The sequence below is a fragment of the Felis catus genome, chromosome C1 (genome assembly GCF_018350175.1).
Source record: "Felis catus isolate Fca126 chromosome C1, F.catus_Fca126_mat1.0, whole genome shotgun sequence".
Classification (NCBI taxonomy): Eukaryota; Metazoa; Chordata; class Mammalia; order Carnivora; family Felidae; genus Felis; species Felis catus.
Genome location: NC_058375.1, coordinates 127,299,838 through 127,312,580, shown reverse-complemented (window position 1 = coordinate 127,312,580; position 12,743 = coordinate 127,299,838). Strand labels below are relative to the sequence as shown.

Below are 12,743 nucleotides of genomic sequence, written 5' to 3'. Positions count from 1 at the left end.
ATTCACTTGTTGGCCTTTATCTTTTTCAGACTGTTGAGCCAAAAGTAAAAATTTTCATCTTCAATCTAAGATTCCAGGACTGCCCCTCCACCAGGAAGAAGTCAGCCAGACTGCTCTTCAGCCTTCTCGAGGGTGAGTGGACCATTGCTGGCGAGGTTTTGAGTCACATTTGGTGCACTGGCTTGGCAGTAGCAGTCCTGAAAGTCTGGGGTTCCAATAAGAAGAAGGACCAGAGGAGGGCTGGTCTGAGAGCCCACCCCAGACGCCTTTGTACCCTCTGTCCCTTAGCTCCCACTGGACCAAGAAAGACGAGGGGTTCTGTATAAAGATGACAAGGATGCCTCGGTCTTGTGTAAATAAAGGCCATCAGGCCTCAGGTATCAGGTGTAAGCAGGGGTACTGCTCTGTGCTTGCGTGTCCCCTTCCATTACCCATCCCTCCGATATCTCACCTTTGCCTCACTCTGCTTCCTCTTATTCACGTCCCCATTTCACTTCAGCTGCACATGGCCCTAGTGGGCACCTCACCAAAACCTTCATGTCTAAGACCCACAGCTCATGGACCATCTTCTCTGTGCCTCTTATGTCAAATTCTTGAGAGTGAATCTGACTGGGGGCCCATGGATCAGGAGATCACTCCTGGTCCAGTCGGGTCAAGGGAAAAGTGGATTCTGTTAAGGCATCAGGGGCTGAGGATCTACTAGAGACTCTGCAGGAACGGTCTGAGGGCCACATTCCTGGGTGTCCTGACATCCATCCCAGTCACCCTATAAGGCAGAGTATGGTATAAGTCAGTAGTGCCCTTTTTACTACCTGTAACCAGTACTGAGCTGACTTCACAGACCTCCTGACACTCATCCATAGATACCACTTAATAACCCTCACCCTAACTCATTTTTTGATGGCATACCGATCTCTATTCTTAAGTTCCATCCCTTTCTAAATGGCTAAAATGGTCAATTTTAGGTTGATGCATAGTTTACTACAATTTAAAAAATTCCATCCTTTTCTGATGTCTGAGTTCTTCTAAATCAATTGTTCTCCATGTGTGGTCTCCAGACCAGCAGCATCAGCCTCACCTGGGACCTTGTTAGACATTCAAATCCTTGAGCCCTATGTCAGATGCACTGGATCAGAAACTGTGAGGTGGGCCCAGCAATTTGTGCTTTACAAGCTCTGCAGGTGATTCTGATGCACACGGAAGTTTGAGAACCACTGTTCTAAGTAGGTGGAAATCACTTCTGACCTCCTTAGTTCTTTAGTCCATGGTATTTTCCTGGGAGCTTAGAACAATTGCTTGGAGTTTGGGTGTGTTGTATATATAAGGAAAACGATTGATGGCAATCATGCATATTGTTGGTTGGACTTCAGGGAGAATTAATTAAACTTCTTCTTTTACAGCCATAAATAAAAGCCAAGTGATCACCATTGGTTTTGATCTCAATACTTTCCTGAGCTGTTCAAGTTCCAAGAAAAGGTAATGTTAGATTTCCTGCTGAAGTATCAATAGCTGATATTTGCAGAATATTCTTTCATATGTGTGATCTCATGGGACTGTTGCCATCTGCCTCTCGCCAGTGATTTTATCATGGCTGTTCTGTAGGCGAGAGATAAAGGCTCAGAGGGGATGGCAGAGAGAGCCTGTCTCCCATTGCATCTTACCCAGGGCCCACATGGTCCTGCATCCTCTCTTGTCATTCTGCACTGGTGACCTTTGCAGTTTGTCCAAGTATACACCATGAGTAGAGCTGGTATCTGAACCCCTGTCTTCTAATTTAAGATCTTGTTGGAGACAACCTGAGTTTGTGGAACAGCAGCCTGGGTTAAAGATATATCTGACCATCCCACTGAAGTTACATGTTCTGAGTAAGTGAGGTTAGTTCTGTATACCTGTTTCCTCATGTGATATGTAAAACATCTTCCCCTTGAGGAGATAGCATAGGTAGGAGATTGAACTGTTGCAATGGGGCAGAAACCTAACTCAGTGGTGTTCTAAGAAGAGGTTGTTTTTGGTTTTCATGGGTTTTTATTTCCTTAAATAATCTCTATACCCAATGTGGGGCTTGAATTCATGACCCTTCAAGATAAACAGTCACAAGCTCTACCAACTGAGACAGCCAGGCATACCCTAAGAAGAGAGGTTTTAATTTATGTGGGGTTGCAAATAATTTCTTACCAAAATTATGGCTAAAATACCAAAATTTGTAAATGGCATACTTTAAAAAAAAATTAGAGCAGGTTGTAGGTTACCCCCATAATGATCCTCTCACAACACTCAAAATCCGATGTGCTTCCCAAGTGAGCATGAAAAGGATGGTGTGGACTCCTGAAATCATTGTTGCACTATATGCTAACTAATTTGGATGTAAATTTTAAAACATTTTAAAATAAAATTTAAAAAATAAAATAAAATAAAACCTAAAAGACAAAAAGACGTGGGCCAACAACGTACAAATGACATCCTCTCTCCACATGACAAACCTAAAAGACAAAAACCTAAAAGGATGGTGTGGAAACCAGGAGATGGTTGTTCCCCAGAAACGTCAGCCTTCCATGGGTATGTTACACATGTGAGCTTCATGCACCATGCATTGACAAAAGACAAAGACTGGAAAGAATCATTTGGCTTCCCAGACTTTGAGCTAGAGCTCTCCTTACCCTACCTCAGACTGCTAGAAAAGCTCTGTCCAGGGTCACTCACTCAGTTGCTACCATCTTCTTGTGCTTTTCCTCTCCTAGCACTTGCGTATCTCAATCTGTTGTTCAGTCCTCTCAACTCACTTCAAGCTCCGCCGGTTAAACCAACAGACCCCGAGTGGCTGCTACTGTCAGGCTTTGTGCTGGGAGTATGAATGGTAGAAAGAGCAGATAGGTCAAAAGTGCTCCCTGACCACACTCAGAGTCAGCTGAGGATTACTGGGCTATGTCTTTTCAGAAAATAGAACTCAAGAAGCCATAATGAAAGGGTTACCCAGAAAGCTCAGTAATTATAAAACCACAAGATGCCATATGATATCAGCTCCAAGGTTCTGCCTCTAAACTTGGCCTGAGGCAAAGGTCCAACACTGGCTGACATTAAACTAACAGCCGGGGATCCTCATTCAGGGGGATGTTGGTGGAGACTCTGCTGGGGGCCAGGGCAGATTGAGGGGGGTTCCAACAGGAGTAACATCCTTTTCTCTTTGAGAACCTTAGACCTTGGAGGGGAAGCAGAGTGGCCCACAAATGACTCTAATACCAGATTGTGGCAGAAGACAAAGCATTGCTCCCCAGAAGGGGGAGAAAGAGCATCCCCCCCCCAGAAGGGGGATGCTCTGAGGTGGCTGGGGGCAGGGGAGGGATAGCTGAAGGAGGGCTACCTGCAAGGCCTGGGCATAGAAACTGAGGCTATGCTAAATCTCTTGAGAGATACTCAGTATACTCATATTGAGTATGTTAAATCTCCTCCCAAGTTAGGTAAACCTGAACTTCCAGCATTAAAGCTTTTAGAGCAAATTGAGGGGTGGTTGGCTGGCTCAGTCAGAAGAACATGTAACTCTTGATCTCAAGGTTGTGAGTTCTAGATCCATGCTGGGTGAAGAGATTATACATATATACATAAGCAAATAAAAAAGCAAATGAATAATTAAGCAGTCCTTTAGAGCAAATTGTATTTTATCCAGGGACTGTTTGTTTCTTTCCTCAAGACTTCATTTCTTCCAAGCCAGGAGGACAATCAGGATCAGGAGTTTTAGGTCAGAGTAGCTGAGTCTGTTCATTGAGTGGGTGTCACCTGTGTCCCTGGTTGTGCTCCAGAGACCTGTATATATTATGGATAATCCATAACTATAGATCACCCCCCACCCCCACTGCTGTTTTAGCAAATGTGAGTTCGTTGACGCTTCGTAAAATAGGAGGTACTTAAGTGTGGAAGACCCAGATTTCTCTCCATTGGACAGAGGTCCCTCTGCAATGTCCCCGTCACTTCTACCAATTTTGTGCTCTGGGCTAACCACGTACAAATGACATCCTCCCTCCACATGATGGCCATTGGACAGGAGATGCCCTTGTACTGCACCCCCTTCCGCCATCCTCCTGCGATTCCTCCTCCAGACCAAACACATCCACCTACACCAACCCTTCCTCAACATTGCCCTCTGCTGGTGTAACTGCCACATGCTCTCTTACAGTGCCTTCCAGCCTGCAGGCCAGGACTTGGAGATTGGTAAACCAATTTAGGGTTTGTTTTGAAACATGAGAAGAAAATGTTTTATTAAAAAAAGAAAGGAAGAGGGGCGCCTGGGTGGTTCAGTCGGTTAAGCGTCCGACTTCAGCTCAGATCATGAACTTGCGGTTTGAGTTCAAGACCCGCATCAAGCTCTGTGCTGACAGCTTGGAGCCTGCTTCTGATTCTGTGTCTCCCTCTCTCTCTGCCCCTCCCCTGCTTATGCTCTGTCTCTCTCTGCCTCTCAAAAATAAATAAATGTTAAAAGAAAATTAAAAACAAAAAAGGAAGGAAGGAAGGAAAGACAGAAGGAGAGAAATGGACTAGAATAAAATAGAAAATAGAGTGCATTCATGTAAGGATAGCATTTTTACAGTATGTTTTATTTCAAATATATATATTTATCTGAATTTATATATATGAAATATTTAAAAATATATAAATGTCTACACATCTACAAATACAGTGATATGTGGTTAAAAGCACAGACTGTATTCTACAGTTTGTAAACTATGTGATTAAGGAGAAGTTCTCATTAAAAAAAAGAAGATGTGGGTTCATTTACATTACAAAGGCTGGAGATGGATGATCTACAGTAGGTACAATCATCAGGAATCCAGGCTTCTGCCTTAATTTTTTTTTTAATTTTTTTTAATGTTTATTCATTTTTGAGAGACAGAGAGAGACAGAGCATGAGCAGGGAAGGGGCAGAGAGAGAGGGAGACGTAGAATCCGAGGCAGGCTCCAGGCTCCGAGCTGTCAGCACAGAGCCCGATGCAGGGCTTGAACTCACAAACTGTGAGATCATGACCTGAGCCGAAGTCGGGCGCTCAACCAACTGAGCCACCCAGGCGCCCCTTTAATTTTTGTCATCCTTAACAAGGCTTCCACCTTATTGTCCAGCATGACTGCATGAGCTCCTGCCATTGTGTCCATAATCCAGGCAGCATGAAGGAGAAAGGAGGTTGTAGCTGGTGTGAATATTTAGCTGATGCACATCAGTAGAGCTACACCAGTAATTCAGTTATTGAACTACTTTCTTCCATACCAGCTGACAAACAGGTGCTGGTCCCCTGATGCCCAGAATATACTCATTTCTTTGACTCTCAATCTCCTTCTCTACAGGATACGGTTAAATAACTGTAGTCCTTATCTAATAAATTCGTGAAAATTAATGGAGAGACCTACATTCATATCACAGTGGCCAGCACAGAATCAAGGCATAATGAGCTAAAGCCATCATTATGATTAGCTATGTTTTATAAACAGTAAGAAGAAAAAGCATGGCATCAGAACTAAAGACAGTATTTGAGGACAAGCTAATACACAGAACGGTAGGCTTGGCACAGTGTTTGGAGTCCTGCAGAAGCAATAATAACTCACCTAAGAAGAGGCAATAATAGTAATTTTCCCATCTACCAGGCACTTGTGTGGCTTTTGACTCAGTGCTTCTCGAACCTTTACTAATTACACACATTGCCGCCATCCATCACTCTGGGGGCGCAGGTAACCCGCAGGGTCATTACTCACCGTGTCCTTTCCGTCTTTCGGATCCCGCAGCGGGCCCTGCTCTCGGACAGACAGCGCGCCCCTCCAGACCGCCGCGCAGCCTGCCCTAGGGACCGCAGCAGGTTCCTCCTCGCTGCGGGGCTCCGCCTACCGGAGAGTCTGGGGAACATTTGCCAACCAATCCACGGCCGAAAGGGACGCTTTCCTGCGGGAGGATTTCCCCAAAGGCTTCCTCTGGGGCGTCTCCACGGGAGCCTTTAACGTGGAAGGAGGCTGGGCCGAGGGCGGACGAGGGCCGAGCGTCTGGGACCACCTGGGTCGCCGGCACGCCTCCGAGGGCGCAGCAACACCGGAGGTGGCCAGTGACAGCTACCACAAGGTGGACACCGATGTGGCCCTGCTTCGCGGCCTCCAAGCTCACGTCTACAAGTTCTCCATCTCCTGGTCCCGCATCTTCCCCACGGGGCTCGGGCCCGGACCCAGCCGCCAGGGCGTAGCCTACTACAGCAGGCTCATCGACAGCCTGCTGGACGCGCGCATCCAGCCCATGGCCACGCTCTTCCACTGGGACCTGCCCCAGGCCCTGCAGGAGCGCGGCGGGTGGCAGGACGACAGTGTGGTGGACGCCTTCCTGGACTACGCGGCTTTTTGCTTCGCCACCTTCGGGGACCGCGTGAAGCTGTGGGTGACCTTCCATGAGCCGTGGGTGATGAGCTACGCGGGCTACGGCACGGGCCGACACGCACCGGGCATCTCCGACCCGGGTGTGGCCTCTTTCAAGGTACTTCTCGTCCTTGCAGTGCCGCCTCACTGGAGGAGAATTTGGCTAGGAGAAAGTCACTGTCTCTTCCAGTCAGAATGCGTTTACTTTTTGTGCTTTAAAGGAAGCCAGAGGGAGGGAAGGCACCATAAATCGTTAATCACCTTATTTTGTCCAAATACTGCTGGCACTTTGATAAGTTATTACATCCTTGGAACAGTGCTGGTGGATGAGGGAACTGGGGCTCAGAGAGGAGAAACTGTTTCCTGATGGCATCGCTACAGGGTCAGCAGTTTGAAGCCAGAATCTGAGCCCGAGTCTGCTTGAGTCTACAGCAGATTTTCCTTGTCATCCAGGACTCTTAGTTGCATGGGACAGAAAAACCAACCCAGACGGACTTAAGCCACTTAAGTGGGAGTCCATCAGCTCGGGAAACTGAAAAGTCTGGGCTTTAATATGATTTTTTTTAATGTTTATTTATTTTGAGAGAGTGAGAGAGAGCATGAGTTGGGGAGGGGCAGAGAGAGAGAAAATCCCAAGCAGGCCCCAAGCTGTCAGCACAGAGCTGGAGGGGGGGCTCAACCCAACTAACAGTGACATAATGACCTGAGCTGAAATCAAGAGTCGGAGGCTCAACCAACTGAGCCACCCAGGCATCCCTGAAAAGTCTGGGTTTTAGCTGGTCAGAGTGGAGCTTGATCAGATCCCAAACAATGCCACTAGTACTCAATTTCTCTTCTTGCCCCTCCTTGTTGGTTTTCTACTTGGGCTGCTTGGTAACCAGATGGTAGCAGCCATGCTCTCCTATTTCAAGACCAGCGGGAAAGAAAGCTTACCTCTCTTCTGGCATTCCCAGCAAACGTGTCCCTGTGCCTTATGCTTGCTGCATGGGTTGCATGCCCATCCCTGAACCAATCACTAAGTTTAGGCTGGGAAAATGTCGTGCAGTGACTGGTCTGGGTCCGGGTCTCAGCTCTACCCCTCCACACACTGCCTGAGAGGTGGGGAGGTGGAAAAGGAAAAAGGGTTTGGCTTTCCAGAGGGTAGGCAGGGTATCATTTCCATAAGAAGGGGATGTATATACTGGAGACAAAATTGTATATTGGAGATATACAAATTGTATATTGGAGACAAAGATGTATATACTGGAGACAAAGTAGCTTAATATGGGCTTAAAATTGTATATTGGAGATACACAAATTGTATATTGGAGACAAAGATGTATATACTGGAGACAAAGTAGCTTAATATGGGCCCTTTCCATCATTTCTTTTTTGGCTCAAATCTCCCAGAAAACTCACCAGCTTTCCCTGACATCCATATTCAGGATGCTCATGTTAGCCTGGCTTTCCCCTGCCACATCTTGGGTTCTGTTCTGAAATAGGAGTCTTTGCCTTGCCCTATGCTAGGTGTTAAGGAGGATGCATGACCCATATCCTCAAGATTTAATACTTTTTGGAGATGATACAAATAAATACACATAAGAAAATTAGAGAACAATCCAAAATGTCCACACTCAGAATGAGCTAAAATCAATGACTTGATGAAATGCCAAAAATTAGAGTGAAGTCAAAGCTTCTACTCTGCTCTTGTTCAACAAGAGCATACACACCAAGAGAGAAAGAACACTTCTCAAAATGGAAGGTTTGAACCTTTCTGTTTGTCTCCTTGTTGTAAAACTCATCCCAACCTCTTCTCCTGGCTTCTTATCCCTACAACTGTGGCTCCTGGAAAGTCCACACCACCTTTCTCCTTCAATTCTTGCTTTGATTCATTAGTTAAAACAGTTTAGTACCATTAAGGGAAGATTGCAAAGAAAACAGTTCACTCATAATTTTGCCCATATGTCCTTCCAGTCCTTGCATTCCCAGTGTACTCACAGAGTGCACTAAATTCAGTGACTTTTAAAATTTTTTTTTAATATTTATTTATTTTTGAGACAGAGACAGAGCATGAACAGGGGAGGGTCAGAGAGAGAGGGAGACACAGAATCCGAAGGAGGCTCCAGGCTCTGAGCTGTCAACACAGAGCCCGACATGGGGCTCGAACTCACAAACCGTGAGATCATGACCTGAGCCGAAGTCGGACGTTTAACCGACTGAGCCACCCAAGCACCCCTTAGTACCTTTTTTCAAGTAGACTTTATTTTTTTAATGTTTATTTATTTTGAGAGAGAGAGAGAGAGAGAGAGAGAGAGAGAGAGAGAGAGATGGGGGAGGGGCAGAGAGAGAGAATCCCAAGCAGACTCCATGCTGACAGTGCTGATGCAGGGCTCAAACCCACAAACCATAAGATCATGACCTGAGCCAAAATCAAGACATCAGATGTTTAACTGATGGAGCCACCCAGGCGCCCCAAGTAGACTTTATTTTTTACAGTGGTTTTAAGTCCACTGCAAAATTGAACAGAAGTTACGTAGATTTTCCATATACCCTCTGCTCCCACGCGTGCACAGCTCCCCCCGTTATTGACATCCCCCACCAGCATGGTACATTTGTTATGATGATTGAACCCACACTGGCTGTCATAATCACCCTAGTGCCCATTTCTTATCTGACATGTCATTAACACCTTTCCATATTCTTACATGGCCACAATGACTGGTTTTGTAGTTGTTTCATATTCCGCTGAGCCCCCTGCCTGATGCTGACTCAGTTAGAAGGCACACATTCCTGCCTTTTGAAAGAAGCACAGTTTGCCATTGGAGTTTAGGACCCTGTTAAGGATTAACATTTGCAACATGAGAAGCAGTGATATTTTGATCCTAAGGCATATTTTGGTCTGAAAGTCTTCAAGAGTAAGTGTCATTATCTTCAGATGATAAAAATGAAAAAGGAAAGGATGATAAGCAATAGCAATCTCCCTCCTACACCCCAAGTGTCTGCTTGGTGCTCTATATACATGATCTTATTTAGTCCTCCTAAATGAATGCATAATTACCACTTCTTGCATACAAGGAAACTGAATGAGAAGCAAGTTAGTGACAAAGTCAAGATTTAAGTCTAGGTTTGTTACACTCCAGACACCCTGCTTTTGCCCGTTTTCCCATGGCACTCTGCCAAGGAAAGCTGTTAACTTTTGTAAGACCTTGAGTTAAGTCTACAAAGAGATTCCTGGTCATAGGTTTTCTTCCTAGATTTCATTAAGTGGAAAGAGCAGGTAGGTTAGAAAGAATTGTCCCATCCCTGCTGTGTCAAATAAAATGACCGCCCCAAATTCGTTGTTGATGAATTATTCAATAAGCACTTACTAAGAACAAAGTCAGAATAGCATCATGGGGGACAATACAGGCCTAGAGTCAGGCTTCTTACATTCTACACCTCTCTAGATCTTGTTCCCCTCATCTGTATAGTGGTAATAATAATTATACTGTCACACAAGACTGTTGGGAGGAGATTATGAGAGAATTCATTTACAATTTTTTACTGTGAAATATGGTTATTGATGCTACTGCTATTGATCTGTTGATGGTGATGTTGACTTGTTGATGTTATTGGCTGTTGATATTGCTGGCATTGGTGTTGATGATGTTGATGTCAACATTGTCCATGTTGATTTACTGACATTGTTAGCATCAATCTTAACTACTTTTTGATATTGTTGACTTGTTGATGTTGGCATTGACTTGCTGATGACTTCCTGATGTTGTTGACATTGGTGCTGTTATTGATGTGGACATTTTCATTGTGGCTATTTTATTAACATTGGTAACATTATTGACATTCGTATTAACTTGTTGTTGTAGACTTGTTATTGGCTTGTGGTTGTTGTTGGCTTTGCTATTAGTTGTTATTAAGCACTGTATTTCTTTCTTTTTTTTCCTCATAAGGTGGCTCACTTGGTCCTCAAGGCTCATGCCAGAGTTTGGCACCACTATAATAGCCACTATCGTCCACAGCAGCAGGGACGTGTGGGCATTGTGTTGAACTCAGACTGGGCAGAACCTCTGTCCCCAGAGAGGCCTGAGGACCTGAGTGCCTCTGAGCGCTTCTTGCACTTCATGCTGGGCTGGTTTGCACACCCCATCTTTGTGGATGGAGACTACCCTGCTGCCCTGAAGGCCCAAATCCAACAGATGAACCAACAGTGCCCCAGTCTTGTGGCCCAGCTCCCTGAGTTCACCGAGGCAGAGAAGCAACTCCTGAAAGGCTCTGCTGATTTTCTGGGTCTGTCTCATTACACTTCTCGCCTTATCAGCACGGCCCAACAAGATTCCTGCATCCCTAGCTATGACACCATTGGAGGCTTTTCCCAACATGTGGACCCTGCATGGCCCCAGACCTCATCCCCTTGGATTTATGTGGTGCCCTGGGGTATAAGGAGGCTATTGCAGTTTGTATCTTTGGAATACACAAGAGGAAAAGTTCCGATCTACCTGGCTGGGAATGGCATGCCCATAGGGGAGACTGAAGATCTCCTTGAGGATTCCTTGAGAGTAGACTACTTCAATAAATATATCAATGAGGTGCTCAAAGGTAAGAATGGTGGATATGCTGGTGATTGGAAGGTGGGTGGTACTTCTCCAAGTCTTCAGATTTCTGTTTAATGAGACAAAGACAGTCTCCTAAGAAAATGAAGCCAAAAAGTAGTGTTAGTAGTAATAGCATGAGCCCTTCATATCAGCCTCCTAGCTGTTTCCCCCAGAAGCCTCAAGTGTTTGTTCCTATGTTCTTATTCCCTATAATGCCGCCTCCTACACTCTGCCCATTTGAGTCCTATCCATTGATCAAAGACTCATCATCTTTTAACACATTCATTTAACAAATATTTATTCAGTGCCTGTTATGTACTGCACATTGCACAAGACAGTAAGGGTAAAATATTGAGCAAATATCATCTTTTCCCATAGGACCCCAGAGTTTACAGAGGGTCACAGACAGAAAATTGTAATAAAGGATGCCAATGGCATTATAGGAGGGGACTCCAACCCATTAAATCTTCCCTCGTTGTTCTGGCCACATTCATCTCCATCTCCTTAAGTCAGCTATAAAATCTACATTCCACATCATTCACTTTGATCCCATTAATTCATATCGACTGCACCAGTCTTACCTAACATAGTTTCATATGTCTTTTTAAATTTTTTAAAAGATTTTTTTAATATTTATTTATTTTTGAGAGAGAAAGAGAGTTTAATATTTTTTAATGTTTATTTTTGAGAGAGAGAGACAGAGCACGAGCAGGGGAGAGGCAGAGAGAGAGGGAGACACAGAATCCGAAGCAGGCTTTAGGCTCTCAGCTGTCAGCACAGAGCCCGATGTGGGGCTCGAACTCATGAATCATGAGATCATGATGTGACACAAAAAGCTGTGAGATCATAACTAATTGAGCCACCCAAGCACGCCTAAATTTTTTTTACTTTAATTCTAGTATAGTTAACACACAGTGTTATATTTGTTTCAGGTGTACAATATAGTGATCTGACAATTCTATACATTGCTTAGTGCTCATTATGATAAGTGTACTCATAATTTCCTTCACCTATTTAACCCCCCCCTCCACCCCTCCTCTCTGGTAACCATCAGTTTGTTGTCTATGGTTAAGAGTCGGCTTCTTGGTTTATCTCTTTTATTCTTTGTTCATTTGTTTTGTTTGTTCCACACATGAATGAAATCATATGGTATTTGTCTTTCTCTGACTTCACTTAGCATTTTATCATCTAGATGCATCCATATTGTTGCAAATGACAAGATTTCATTCTTTTTTATGGCTGAGTAATGTTCTATTATATATAAATACCACATCTTCTTTATCCATTCATCTATTGATGAACACTTGGGCTGCTTCCATAATTTGGTTATTGTAATTAATGCTGCAGTAAACAGAGTGCCTATATCTTTTCAAATTAGTATTTTTGTATTCTTTGTAAATACCCAGTAGTGGAATTACTGGATCACATCATAATTCTATTTTTAATTTTTTTTTTGAGGAACCTCCATACTGTTTTCCACCGTGACTACCCTAAGTTGCATTCCTACCAATGGTGCATGAGGACTCCTTTTTCTCCACATCCTCACCAGCACTTATTATTTCTTATGGTTTTGATTTTAGCTATTCTGACAAGCATGAGGTGATATTTCATTGTAGTTTTGATTTGCATTTCCCTGATGATTAGTGATGTTGAACATCTTTTCATGTGTCCTTTGGCCATCTGGATGTCATCTTTGGAGAAATGTCTGCTTGTGTCTTTGGCCCATTTTTTACTTGGTTTATTTGTTTTTTAGGTGTTGAGTTGTATCAGTTCTTTATATGTTTTGGATATTAATCCTTT

At 44.1% G+C, this 12,743-nt stretch overlaps 1 protein-coding gene across 1 annotated transcript in view; it reads left to right on the top strand.

Moving 5' to 3' along the window:
• The window catches only part of LCT (lactase), a 50,453-nt gene that overhangs the window by 16,130 nt on the left and 21,580 nt on the right, over window positions 1–12,743 (top strand). Inside the window, exons 4-7 of the mRNA XM_003990733.4 lie at window positions 30–132; window positions 1,401–1,476; window positions 5,764–6,493; window positions 10,302–10,947. Coding sequence (XP_003990782.3) covers window positions 30–132; window positions 1,401–1,476; window positions 5,764–6,493; window positions 10,302–10,947 — 1,555 coding nt within the window. The remainder of the gene's footprint in view (window positions 1–29; window positions 133–1,400; window positions 1,477–5,763; window positions 6,494–10,301; window positions 10,948–12,743) is intronic.